Below are 14405 nucleotides of genomic sequence, written 5' to 3' on the forward strand. Positions count from 1 at the left end.
TTCCTCAGCTTCATCTTCATTCTTTTTTCCCTTGTTTTCCCTAAATTTTGGCAAAGAGGATGATACTACTTTACTTCTGTAAACAGTTGGCTTTTTATGTGGGTGTTTAAGGCTTAGTAGGAGAATTTGCAGTGGAAAAGGAGGGGTCTGATTTGCCCAGAGCTTAAAGCCTGCCTTCAGCATGAATTTTTGAGTGTTTTCTGGATGCTTTGAGAGTTGGTAACCCCTAAGATTAAACAAAAAATGTATTTTTCACAATTGGTTTGAAATAGTATAAAATCTTGAAAATTTTATATTCTGTGTTAACTTGTACCTTTATATCCCTTTCAGGTTAGTATTAAGGATTAAATTATTGATCTGGTCACAAATAGAGATTCTGGGGTTTCTGCTGCCTGGTTTTTATTTTATTTTTTAAAAAAATCTGTCCTTGAAGACACAATTTTGGTGATGATTCTCTCTTTTAACACTCATGATGGTTATAGAGCAGTTCTTGGTTTCCAGGTGGTGAAATAAAATTAATGGAAGCCTCCTAATTGGTTTTTGATGGCTTCTCATCAGAACTCATCTCAAAATTCGAGTACAAATTATGATGTACTTGTAGCATTCATACTCAGGCAGTGCAGTATCAAATCTGTGAGCTGAAAACTGTAAATTGGGCCAAAATTGGGATTTGAGTCAAGGGATGCTTTGTAATCCCTGGTTTCAGGATGGGGAGAGGCAGGCAAAGTCATTAGGCAGCTAAACCCCTGAATTTTCAGCCTCTCAGTCACTAAAACAGATCATTTGGAGCCTTGGAGCTGGGCTGTGTGCTCTGCATGCTGTCAATAATGGTTTTTCATATCTGAGGAGTGAGAGGCCTTCAGGAATGTGTTAAATTAAAAACATAGGAGTTTTAAACTGGACATGAAACAGAGAACTGAAGCCACTGGAACTTTGATCCAACAATTTGGATGATTGTCCTGCACACAAAACATTTTTAAATATTCAGGACAGTAATGTTCCGGGAGGATCTCTTGGGAGAATGGAATTGAAAATATTAATAAAAGGAAATGTAGAGATGGGTCTTTGTTGTTAAACTGCAGGAAAGCTGCTTAGGTGGTGGGAAACATGAGCACAACTTTGGTTTTTAAATCTTGTTATTCTCTTCAGTTGCCCATGAAACAGAACATGTCAGGCTTAAATTTTATGTTAAAAAGTACTATGTGTCTTATAATTTTACATTCTGAAATGCAGATTGCTGTGATTCTGCCTGGGTGTGGCTGTTTTAAGGAAAGCTGCAACAGCATTAAGTCATTTTGGAAGACACAAAATTGCATCACATTTTGATGGTGCATGTTATCAGAAGCTTTCTAAATGCCACACCAACATGAAAAAATGTGGAGAAATGATGTGTTACATGACTATTCAGTGTTTATAAAGTCTTCCCAAGGAAGGATTGAGCAGCTAAACTCCAAGCAATGCCAGCAATTCCATATATTAAATACTGATACATTGGACATTATCCATAGAATTCCTTTCCTCTGTTTATCTCATGAGCAATGCTTGTGTTGTGTTGAAATAATGTATAAATGTAATATTTGGTGCTCATCTGGTCTCACAGCTGAGATGTACAAAGTTCAGCAGAAGTGAGTGGATATTTTAGCTGCATGTTTTTAAAAAGTAATGATTGCAGTGTAATGTGAAGGTAAATTGCTCACATGGATGGTGTAGTCTTGAAGGCATTTGGTGAAAACAGAAGGATTAGACATAAAAAGTGTGGAATTCAAATCTCTGCCTTGAAGCCTCTACAATTGTTGTGGCCAAATAAAGCACAAATTCACTTTTCAGAATTCAGCCCTTCAAGCATTTGGTTTAGGAACAGAAGAGGCTGATGTGGAAATGAAAGTATTTGGGTAATGCTGTGTCTCAGGGTGGGATGGAAGTGAGGGTCAGGGTGTTTTGTGGAGAATGAGATCCTGCTGTGCATGGATTGACATTACCATGCCTGCAGAGAGATTTTAGTAGTCCAGAGGGATGGGTGGGCAGACAGACAAGGAGAGGATTTCTGCAGGTGGCACAGCACTGCTGAGGAGCAGCAGTAAATCTGGTGTAGCCACTCTGTGTCAGATGTTCCCTTTTCACCCTCCTGCCACCACAGCACGGTGTGGCTCGGCCAGGTCTAACCTTGCCAGGCTCAGGACTGGTTTTGTTTGGGCACTCCCATTTCCTGGTTTAATTTTGACTCGTAGTGGAAACCACCCCGTGGTGGTACAGTGACTCACAGGGCTCTGGAGTTCCCCTCTCTGCTGCCAGCCTGCTCTTGGGGATTCCTGCTGCATCCCCTTGATGCCTTTGAGATTATCAGAGCCCAGCCAGGAGGAGATTGCAGCCCTGATAAAGAAATTTGGGGAAACACCACCAGGAGCAAGTGAGAAGTGTCTTCACTGGAGGAGTTTTTATATTGCTGTTCATGACTTTTACCTGTGTTTCACTAAATAAAGGATGATGACCAGAAGAGCTACAAAAGGGTAACACAATTAATAATTGGAGCGTCTTTAGCTGAATGTGGGGTGATGAACCTAAAAACCATGTAAGATGGAGCCTCAGTTATAAGCTTTTGGTTTTACTTCTGACATCTCTGTTTGCCCTGGTTCTGGTTAACTTCTCTATTTTATTCTTCTAGGTTATCTACTGTTCATTTGGAGGAATATCCAAAGGGCTGCACTTCAATAACTTGATAGTTGGATTAGTTCTACTCACAAGAGGCAGAGAGGAGGAGAAAACAAAATGTAAGTGATATAACTTCAAACAGTGGATTGTGAGTGTAAGATGTGACCATTTTACAATGAAGATGGGATTTTTTTAACTATTTTTAGCTGTAGTTTTGGAAATTAAGTGCATTTTTGTTTTCTGTATTCATCAAAATGAAATATTTGCCAAGTCATCATAAATGTCAGTGTTGGGATCCTGCAGAAAGCCTCATGGTCTCTGTGGGCAGAGGAAGAAGGGATGGCATTGATATTTTTCAAAGAAAAAGAAAGCATCTGCCTACTGACTTCTGTTGTTTTGTCTCCTCTGTTAATCTGACTTGATAATACTAATTTTTCTTTTGTTTACAATGGTAAAAGAAAAGGAAGGTCTTGACCTAAACCTTGTGGACCTATACTGAACTTGGATCAGCCTAAGTTTTTAGTCCTTTAGTTGTTGCACAGCCTTTGACATTCTCAGCCAGTTATAAAACTTACATTTGAAAAATGCCACTGCTTACACATATTTCTATTTCCTCAGATATTTTCAGCCTCTTCTCTAATGAATCTGGGAGTTATGTTGTCCGTGAAGAGATGGAGAAGATGCTGCATCTGGTTGATGGGAAAGTCCCAGAGTCACTCAAGAAATGCTTCTCTGAGGTATATCATGTACCTTTCCTCCTGTTGCAGCTACAATAAAGTCAAGATTACATCAAATAGCTTCTTTTTCATATTCGTGCACGTATGGGAACAAACTGACCTTGTTCAAATGGGGTAAAAGCTCATGGGTTTTTTGTGTTGTGGTATTCCATGTAATTTATATTGATGAGAACATTATTTGGTGTATAAATGCAGGCATTCTCTGTACTCCTTGGAAAGAGATAATTTCCCAATGGTAATCATGTCATCAGGTAAATTTAAATACTAATATTGCTGGTGGGAACTTAGTCATTAGTGTGAACATTTTATTGCAATCAGGGAAGAAATCTAGAACACAGATCTGAGAAGAAAGAAAATCTGCATCCTGGATTTAAAAATGCCTGACAGCCATAGTTGCTTCAAAATAATAGTTTTATATTATTGCTTTTGTATCATTGTTCCTGCCAGGAGCTACAACATTTAATTATGCTTTAAGTTGTAAAGAGATGTAATCTTTATGGAGCTTGCTGAAGCCCTCCTCTAAAGCAAGGCATTGGTGCTTTGCTATATTCATAGATGATTCTTTGTCTCCAAGGATCCTGATAAATTTTCAGGGTTTTTTGCTTGCCTTGTTATCAGATGACTAAGACCAGCAAAATGGAGATATCACTGTACATTCCTCTGGCAAAAGGATTGACCAGATTGACTGGAAGCTTTAATTGTGGCTATCAGGTTACTTAATTACTTCACATTTTATTGTTCTCTGTTGGAGATGGCTCTGGTTGTGGGCAGTGCCTGAGCCAGATTCTGATCTGGCCCTTGTGTCCTGTTGGCTTTTGATGCAGCAATTGCATTTCTGAGTCCAGGCTGCAACCATAAATCCTGAGTCCACTGCCCTCCAGCTTCTGGAGCTGACCCTCGGTGCCATTTCCTATTTATAATTTCCCATCAGTGTGGTGTGATGAATTGCACCTTACAAGTTAATTGCACACTGTCCAAGAAATCCAGAAATACTTTATGAAGCCTTGCAGGAAGATGAGTATCAATCTGGGCTTCAGAGCATTTTCCTGTTCAAGAAAATGCTGCATATTGATTTTTCCTTTAAAATGAAAATAGTGTAATAACCCACTCAGCAGGATTTACTGGGCTCTTCATCATCCACGGTCATTGCTGGAGAGTGAGAAAGTTTAATGTTCCTGCTGTGGGCCTTCCTGCCTGCCTTATGGAGGATGGCTTTGGTTTCAAGGATGATGTTTATAGGCACTTCTGTTCATCAGAATTATTGCATGTACTCAGCTAGAAATAGAAGCTTTAGAATATATTTGTGTTTCCCTTTTGTTTCTGAAATACAGGGAAAAAAATTCAGTGATAACTGCATTGCTCAGGTCCCATCATAATTCAGCTGTAATCATTGCTTGCTTCAAATGCTTTCTTCCTCCTGTCCAAAGTTTTTCTGTTCCTCTTCGTTGTCCTCCCAGGGGAAAATGGAGTTTTAATGACCCAGCTCTTGCTGCCTTTACAAAGAGCAGTGCAAAAAGTAGAGGGAAAGGGTGGAACAGAGAGTGAGAAAATGTTCTTTTCTCTTGATCCAAACTGTTGGAGAAATGGAAGAATAAGAAATCAAAGTGAGGGAGGTGAAGCTGTGTCACAGGGTGCTCAGAGCAGCTGTGGCTGCCCCTGGATCCCTGGCAGTGCCCACAGCCAGGCTGGATGGGGCTTGGAGCAGCCTGGGACAGTGGGAGGTGTCCCTGCCCATGGTGACACTGGCTGGGCTTTCATGTCCCTTCCAACCCAAACCAGTCTGTGATTTGTTGGATGGAAATATAAAACTTTAGTCTAGAAAAAGAGGCATAAAAAGAATGAGTATCTGGAACTGCAGCAACCCCCTGTAATGGGAATAGGAAGCAAATGTTTCAGCAGTGCTGGTGATGAACCATTGGAGCAGCCTGGCAAAGGGAATATAGTGAATTTTCAATTTTCTGCACTTGGCAGTTGCAGATAGTCTCCGGCCAAATGCAAATTGTTGGATTCTGTAGAGATGTAATTCAGTGAAGTTTAATGGTCTGTGATATGAGGGGAGTTTAAATAATCAATGACTTGAAACCTCTTCCACTTTGCAGACCCCTGTTTATTTCTCCTGGAGATGAGAATCTCCATATAATGAGTTTGTCTACTGATAATGGGTTTGCTTTTATTTGAGGTAGTTTTGTAGGTCCTGTAGAAATTAGTCTGCTGATCCCTATGGTTTCATGGCCACAGCTTGGCAAGGATCCAAAGAAATGGTTTAAACAGCACTGGAATTATGTGAATGTGTATTTTTTATGTGCTCTTGAACAGGGAGCTCCAGGAGACAGGGAGTGAGGAGATCCTGGGAATGTCATGTTCACTTTTATGCTCCAGTGTGGGTTTTGGTCAGTAGAGGCAAAAAAGTCCACATGTTCCCGCAGTAATTAATCACAGCATCAGTTATTCCCAAATCTGATTTTTCTCTGTTGTTTGTATATCTGCACAGAACAGAATGTTTATGATTTTATAGCACCTGTTTTTTTGATGCAGCAGAGCTGGTATCTATAATAATACATTTAAATTCATCAAAATAACCTCTGCTCTTTTGAATTGCAAGTAACCATTTTTCTTTTCATCCCTTTCACCTGAGGTTCAGAGTAAATGAGTTTCCAAAGGCCACATTGAGTAGGTGGCTAAAATGCAGAGAGAACTTAAAGTTAATTTCCCTCCCATTGCTGTTTCAAAATGAAAGGGAAAAACAGGCATGGCTCCAAGCAGAAAAATTACATTAGCACTTATTTTTCTAGGAGATTGTCCCAGTTTTTTGTTCATGCAGTTGGATGGTTCCTGTTTACTGGCAGTGAGAAAAACAGCTCCCATTTTCTGGTTTTTCTTGCAGGGTGAGAAGGTGAACTACGAGAAGTTCAGGGTTTGGCTGCTGCACAACAAAGACGCTTTCACCTTCTCGCGGTGGCTGCTCTCAGGAGGGGTCTACGTGACCCTCACTGATGACAGTGACACCCCGACCTTCTACCAGACCCTGGCTGGAGTCACACACTGTGAGTAAAGGTGCTTCTTGTCCTGCACATCTCAAAAAAAAACCCTGCCAGAGTTCACAGGCAGAATCATTGTTCATTGAATCTCCCCACTCCACCACGTTGGGTTCAGTGAGAGAAATTCCTTCTCTGAGCTCATCTGTTCTCTGCTTTCTGTGCTGGGATGTCAAATGTTGTGTACAAGGACACTGGGTTGTTATTTTTAAGAGATAATAATGCTGAGGCTACAACACTGCTGTAGAAGTTTGCTACCAAGCAAGCTAAAAAAAAAAAAAGTATCTTCTGAAGTGGTTGGCTGGTAATACTGGGTTTATTTTTGGTCTATATAGTGGGTTGTAAAACTACTGAGAGACTTGAGAAAATAATATTTGTTTCAAAAATAAGTGTTACCTCTTAATTTGCTTCTCCAGTAAAATAAATAATATTCCTGGCATGTGGTAGAATTAACTAAAGAGAAGCATCCTCAGGAACTGTCTCCAGAGAAGAAGTGTTTCCTTATGTCTATGTTAACGTAAAAGAAGGAACAGCTGGTTTTTAAATTAAATCCAAAACCAAAAGGCTGATAAATGACACTTGATGTAGCAGTGTAGTGCAAACATCCATTCCATCCCTGAGGATCCCTGGGAGGAGGGAGTTGGTTGTGGGGGTGTCAGGGATCTGAGCAGTCTGGTTGTGCTTCATGTGCTCTCATGGATTTTCCTCACAGGTGTCAGTGTGGCATTTAATCCTCTCGTGGGTGAGTTACTTAAAGCAACACACCCTTTTTATCCTCTTGGTTTTAAATATGGGCACTCAAACTCTTTTCTGACCATCTGAAATGAAAATGCATTATGAAGTCAGGAGTTTATAAGCAGGTAATTTATTTGCATTATATGAAAGGCTGAAAGGAGGCATTGAGGTTACAGAAAACCACTGAATATTCTGAGGCCTCACAGACAAGGTGGAGAAAGAGGAATGTGAAAAAAAACCCAACCCTCTGAGAGTTCTGGATTTCAGCTCTGGGAAAGATCTTGACCTGTGTCAAATTGAGATCTGCTCTTTTTTATGCTTTGAAATTGAAACTTTCAGAACTTTTTACTGGGCTTTTCACAGGTAGTGTATTTATACTGAAACTGAGGTTTGGAATAAAAAAATAACTTAAATGTAACAGCTACTGTTTTAATAGATTTTTTTAATATTTATTGTTGTTCTCAGTTCTGGTTTTGATATCTCTGTCACTGGTACCATCATGTCAGAGCTGGGATTGAACTTTTCAGTGAATTCCAGAAATACATGGAGCTGATGTGGTTATTGTCTACAGAATTGGAAAGTTAATGTGACAGTTATGTTTGGACCTCTAGATACAATTAAATTTTACTGAATTCCCTTGTGATTTACAACACTGTAGGAATCTCATCCAACACATGCAAAACTAAGGAAAATGTAAGTGCTTGAGCACTTGGAAGTAATTTCAGCCTAATCAGGTCACTCCAAAGATTAAGAAATTCAGTACAGAAGTATTTTTAACACAGCTGAATGTGTAAAATACTGAGAGCTGTTGAAGGCTTGTTCTTGTTTTTCCTGGGAGAATGGTTGCCTTTGGAAGGAGCAGGAAGTGAGATAATGTTTGGTAAACTGAGGCATACACCATAATACAGAGAAAGAGGGAAAGGTTTCCTTTTCTTCTGTTGTAAAATGCAAAGTAATTTGTGCCACTCCCTGGTGCAATCAGGAATTTCTGAGTCCTGCTGCATCTCCTGGCACAAGCCCCAGGCCCCCCTCCCCAGCCTTACCTCACACTCTGCTTCCCATCCAACTTCTTGGACAATATGTCACAGCCATAAAAACCAGCAGGGATAAAAATAGGGAAAGTTACTCCCTTTGATTTAGAAACAGCCCCCATTTCATGCAAGGCATCAGTGACTCCATTTAAATTTGCTTAATGAGCCAGTCTATCAGGGAAACAAAGGAATACTAATTTTTCATTTTTAAGTAGCATTTGTTTTTGGTGTGCAGATGACTTTAATTACATTTCTCAACACATAATTAGAAATGAAATTTTAAAGTTGCAGGAAGTTGCACACACTTGCTGCTTTTAATCAAATTTTGTTCCATTTCACTTAAATCAGAAATATGAGTAATTTTATTTGAAAGCTGCCAAAATAACTGGCCTTTGTTCCTAAAAAAGCAGTTTCAGGGATGTGGATTTGTCTTATACCTCAGGAGTGACCAGGTAGCAGTAGTTTGGATTTTCTCAGTTCTGTAGTATGATCATATGCATTTAAATTAATTTAATTTGTATTTTTTGAAGCCATCACATTGAACAGCACTGTGGTGGAGCCTGTAAATCCCACATTTCTGTCACACTGACTCAGGGGACACCTCATTGATTTCCTTCATTTAGCTGGAAATGTTTTTTCTGCTGCAGCATAGGTGCTGGTTGCCTTTTTTATATGCCATTTTGGTGTGACTCAGTGTCACGCAATGGGCTTAGATACTCAGGTTTTCAGCCCTTTTCCATGAGGAAAATAATTCGTTCATCAGGGTGCTGGTTTTGAACTGACAGAATATTTAATTTGTACTTCTTTGTCACCCAGTTCTTATGTCACTGAGCTCTCATTAAATAACATCCAAATTCCCCTTTGAATGGAAGAGACTCCTGTGTTGTCAGAAAAATTCCCGCAGTTCTTTCTGACAGCTCTCACCCACCGAGGTGCAGTTATGACTGCAATCAGTACAAATAATCCTGTTTTAGAATATCCATTTATCACTATTCAGTACAGTAAATGAGAGGAGCCCTGGGTAAGCAGGCAGGGTGGCTGAAATGGAAGAGGCAGTTTGGGAAACAGCACGAAATCCAAGCTGAAGGTTGTGGAATGTTGTGCCAGAGCTGGGATTGTCAGCTCTGTGGGAGGATGCGATGGGAGGCTGAAAGCAGAATGCACTGAGGGGATCCCTTCGCTTTGCTGGCACTAAAAGGCTGCCTCTAAAATCCATCTTCTGGAGCTGGGACACCCACTCTGCCAACAGGCATGTGTGGAAGGCACTAGAAGACAATCCTGGAGATTTTGGCTCTGCTTGGAGGGCTGGTTTCATTCTGTGCTGTCTTTCCCACGTGTGAACTCCTGTGCTGTGAGGAGCTGTGCTCTTGACACCTCCTTGTTCCCACCTTGGGGCACTGATAATCCTTATTCTGCTGCATGAACACCTGGGTGGCCATGTAGGACACACGCTCAAGGATCTCTCTTGGCTGAGCTTTTAACCTTCCCTTCCCTGTGTGTTTGTTTTGAATTAGGAAGAGCACAAAGATGAAAGTCTGACATCAGCCCAGGCCAATAAGTAAAAGCCTTGGTGTCACTTAATCTGTGTTTTACCACTTGTTATCCTCTTAGTTCCAGGCTATTTTACGACTTGCAAAGCAGCTCTCGGTCCCAGAGTCTTCTGGGGGTTAATTTGGAAGGCACAAAGGAGAGTTTTTAGTGAGAAGCAGTGTTTGGTGGCAGTTTGGGCTCCTGCCTGGCCATGAAGAGCCCTCCCTGCCAGCAGGGGCTGGGGGCTGCCTGGAGCACGTCATGGTGAGCAGGGAAGCAATCCAAGCCCTGCTAAAATGTTGGGAATATGGTATGTTTCTGCTGCTGTGAGCCAGAGAGGATTGTACCCATAGGTGGGTAAATATTGAATTTTGGTCATATAGTGGAATACTTGGGGAATCCTGGTCGTATAAAGAATTGTAATAAGCAGTGGCTGAAATGCAAACATGCTTTTAAATCTTAAAGCAGAAGATTATTCATAGCTTGGTATCTATGGAATATTTTAGAGGGACATTTTGTGAGAATGGCATTAACATGGGGGTTTAGTGTTTATCACTGCCATGCACCTGGCTGTTGATCAACGTTCTAAATTTAACTCATTTTTAGAAGTTTTACAGTTTTAGATTATATTTTGATTGAGAATGTTTATTTGTTCTTCCTTTACAAGAAGAGGACTGTGCTTCATTTGTACTTACTATCATCCCTCTGATTATATTGGTCTAATTCTTAGAGGATTGAACAAAAAAAAAAGTATTAATAGTTTCACAGATCTGGAAGTTTTTTAGTATTTCTAATGGGCAAGTGATGAGGGAGACATAAATCAGCATGTGGTAGTAAACTGCTTAAATTTCTCAGGTCCATCATGTCCATGTGACCTCAAATAATCATATCATGTATTTCATTAGCAAAATGAATAATTACTTGGCCTAGAAAGCCTGTGTGTCCTGAGGTTTTGGCCTATATAATGTATATAAAATACATCCTTTTAAGTAATCTGAATGAAAGCCCAATTTACAGTTTGATGTGATTTGAACAGCCATGAGGGAAAATATATGTATTTTGAAAAGATAAAATCTTTTATCTGTACAAAAGCTCTGTGGAATGTGGAGTTTTGTCATGCACATTGATATGTTTGGGTATTGAGTGTACTGTGCCTTTCCCATGCTTCATTTAACTTCAGTAACAAATATGATTATGTGTATAATCATAAATTGCCAGAGATTTTTTTTAGTTTGCACTCATGGAGGAATAGATGGTGCACTGCATATCCTGAGACTCATTTACAAGATTATGTGAAAACTTAGTCTGGAGAAATCAAATTATGCAACAGCTGCTGCTCAGCTGCAGTTGAACTTCCCTATGCTGCAATCCAAGAAATGCTGCTCCATTTATTCTGGTGCACTGGGCTGCGATTTGTTATAGCTGTCAAGGAGAAATATTCTTTTGTCACATTTTTACTCGTGGTTAACCTGATTTGTGTAAAGCTAATCAGTGCTAAGAATGTTATTTACTACATGGTTTTACTTTCTAAAGTGCTTGGCTCTTGTGCAGAAAATTAGTGCATTTGGGCTAGAATAAGAATGTAACACTTGTGCTAACACTTAGCTGTTCTTTTAAAGGTGATTATTTGAAAATTCTCTATCTTTAAGTGATCATGATGTCAGTTCAACCACTGTGAACAGAAACACAGACAAAATGCTTTCTGATAACTTTTATCTTCTGTGCTGAAATAATAAAACAATGGAGTTACCACTGTAGAAACATCTGTGAAGTACAAGCAAAAAAATCAGTATACTAACTTATACTATAGATATTCGAGAGATAGTCTTTAAAATATATATTCAAAATATTCTATACAAAATATTCTTTAAGTTCTTAATTACAAAAAATAAATATTGCACCTGCCAAAGGAAGGTTTCTACAGATTTACTCTTCAGTGAGGGCAATTTGAGCTTCCTGCTGGATTTTGAATATTCTCAGTGTTGCACCACTTGAAGAATGAAGTGCATCTCACACATTTGTTATTCTTCCTCCTTACAGAGGTGGATTAGAAGGAAGCAAAGTGATTTACATGGTCATGCACAAGAGAACATAAATAATGCTTTTGTGTTTGCTAATGAGAGCAGTAAGGTGGAAGTGAAATTCCTGTAAATGACAGCACAACCTCCCCTCTCCCATTGTTTGGGAAGGGGAAGATCCCTGGGATTCTCCTTACATCTGTGATATTTCTGTGTGCTGATCTTTAAAGAAATAACTCCTCTATTCCTCTATCTAGATTTCTAGTAGAATAATATTCCTTCCTAAATTTGGATTGCTGCTTCCTCGTGTATTGGGGACAGACTTTCAGTAGGTGCTAGGACATGAGCTAATGGGTTTAAACTGAGAGTAGATGCGAGGGAGAAAGTTTTTGTGATGAGGTGGTGGATTCCTCATCCCTGGAAACATTCCAGGCCAGGTCTGCTGGAGCAACCTGATCCAGTGGAAGGTGTCCATGGAGGAGGAGGCTGGGGTGACCTTTAAAGGTCCCTTCCAACCCAAACAACTCTGTGATTACACCCCAGCCAAGAGCCAGGGGATGGTCAAACAGATCAAGGGATTGATCCATCTGGGAAGAAGGGGAGAGGAGAAAGGAAATGAGTTTTTCTTCTGGATCAGCTCTTCTCTCCCTGTGTGCATGCCCAGGAGCTGGCAGTGATGCCCTGAGGGGCTGGGGTTGTCACCTCTGTCACTGCCCTGAAGGCACACAGGAAAGGGACACTTGTCACTGATGTCTCTTCCCCTGCTGGGCTGTCTAAAAACACGTTACAGGAAAATGCAAACCCTGTCCACTCCTCCAACTCCAGATATTTTATCCAGATTTCTCCACTCTCTCTGCTGCTGAGGGTAAGGGTTGTGTAAGTTTTGGTGCATCATGTGATGCTCCTGCTGGGCAGTTACCACTACTTCATACTCACTGCAGGTTACCTAAGTTACTATTTTAAGTAAATTACTGCCACTAATGACAGAAATGGGCAAAGAAATCAATAAAATTTCAATTTGACACAACTTTTGAGGTGGAGCCCTTCAGTTCTTAAGCCTCACAGGATTATTATTGTTTCTTTGGACTAAACCAGGCCAAATAGCTCAAGTTAAACCTATTAGAAAACTGGCATGGATTTAAAGGCTCAGAACCATCTGGGAATGAGATCACACATAGTGCTTCTTAATATAGACAGCTTTGTCATTACAGATCTATTTGAGAACCAATTAATTGGCACTGACCTAAAGCACTGTTGTGACACACTTGCATATGTAAAAAGGTTAAAAGTATTGTTGGGCAGAAATTTAATCTTCTTTTATATATATATATATTTATTTATTTATTTAATTTAAAGGATAAAGCATAAAGAGAGCATTTGTATAGAATGTTTTGAAGAAAAACAAGTTCTTCCTCTGGCTATTTTTATCCATCCTTGCTTAGCACCTTGTTTTATTTCTTAGGTTTGAGTTTTTTCCCCTTTTTAAATTGCCTTCTTAGTTCCTCTGCATTGTAGGCTTGTGTGGCTATTCCTCAGTGTTTACTGTACATTAAATAATTATAAATAATTCTATAGTATAAATAATAAAGTGAAGCAAACTATTTTATATCTGGGAAAAAATAATGGTGAGAGACAACATTTAAATGCCACATTAAAATTTAGCCTTATTACTGTACAAAAAAGCTAAAGATTTCAAATACGAGTGTTTTCAGGGTAGCCAAGTGCTACATAATTATTTTCCATAAAAGATGTAGGATTTTTTTTTTAATGCTACTTTGCATCTTTTTTTGAGGATTTTAATACTGAATACCCAGGGAAATTAAGACACTGCACATCCAAGCTGCCTGTTCAAATCACCAAACAGGATTAAGTGAAAAATGAAGAGGCTCTAACAGTGGGAAAAGTTCATTTCTGTGTTTCTAGACACTTGTGATGCTGTTATTGATGCTGACTCCTCAATGGCAAATAGGTGAGAGGATTCTGTGGCCAAAGAAGGTAATTTGGGTTTATTTCTGTTGCTTCTGCAGTGGAAGAATCTGACATCATCGACCTGGAGAAGCGATACTGGCTGCTGAAAGCTCAGTCCAGGACTGGACGCTTCGATTTGGAGACATTTGCCCCCTTAGTGTCCCCCCCAATCCATCAATCCCTGAGTGAAGGTATGGAGGGAGAGCAGGGAGGAAGCTCTGCTGCCTTCCAGCTGTCACGGCCTTGAAATTGTCTGTTCTGAAATGTCCTTTCAGCCCGAGGGACAGAACAACTTCACTGAGTTCTGAAAACTGGGAAAAGAGGGGAAATCTCTGTCTGTTGGGAGATCTGGAGTGCTGAAGGAGGTGTTGCATTGTTATCAGTTGGCAGGAAATATGTCAGATTTTATGTAGAAGGTGCCCTGTAGTTGTTTATAATTTTTTTCTTAAGATTCTGTGAAGACAAAATAAACTGCTGGCCCTGAATGAGGGAAAACCAAATGTTTTTATACTGACAAATGGGAGTTTCATCTATTGCATGACACCTCAGTGTGCAAGTCAGCTGGTGAATCATGCAGCCAATGCAGCACTCCTCCCTAACAGTGTAAATTAAGGAAGATTTTATTCAGGAGGCTCAGGAGATTTGCAGGTTGTTATTTCTACTGACAACCAAACTGGTCTGTCCAGCTGAAGTCACTCTGGT

General features: G+C 39.9%; 1 protein-coding gene across 3 annotated transcripts in view; it reads left to right on the forward strand.

Moving 5' to 3' along the window:
- Window positions 1-14405, forward strand: part of USP32 (ubiquitin specific peptidase 32) — a 61678-nt gene that overhangs the window by 20092 nt on the left and 27181 nt on the right. For all 3 annotated transcript variants that reach the window (XM_077787575.1, XM_077787576.1, XM_077787577.1), the window contains exons 3-6: window positions 2663-2768; window positions 3268-3386; window positions 6271-6430; window positions 13763-13894. In XM_077787575.1, the coding sequence (XP_077643701.1) occupies window positions 2663-2768; window positions 3268-3386; window positions 6271-6430; window positions 13763-13894 (517 nt within the window). The remainder of the gene's footprint in view (window positions 1-2662; window positions 2769-3267; window positions 3387-6270; window positions 6431-13762; window positions 13895-14405) is intronic.

The sequence above is a fragment of the Lonchura striata genome, chromosome 20 (assembly GCF_046129695.1).
Source record: "Lonchura striata isolate bLonStr1 chromosome 20, bLonStr1.mat, whole genome shotgun sequence".
Taxonomy (NCBI): domain Eukaryota; kingdom Metazoa; phylum Chordata; class Aves; order Passeriformes; family Estrildidae; genus Lonchura; species Lonchura striata.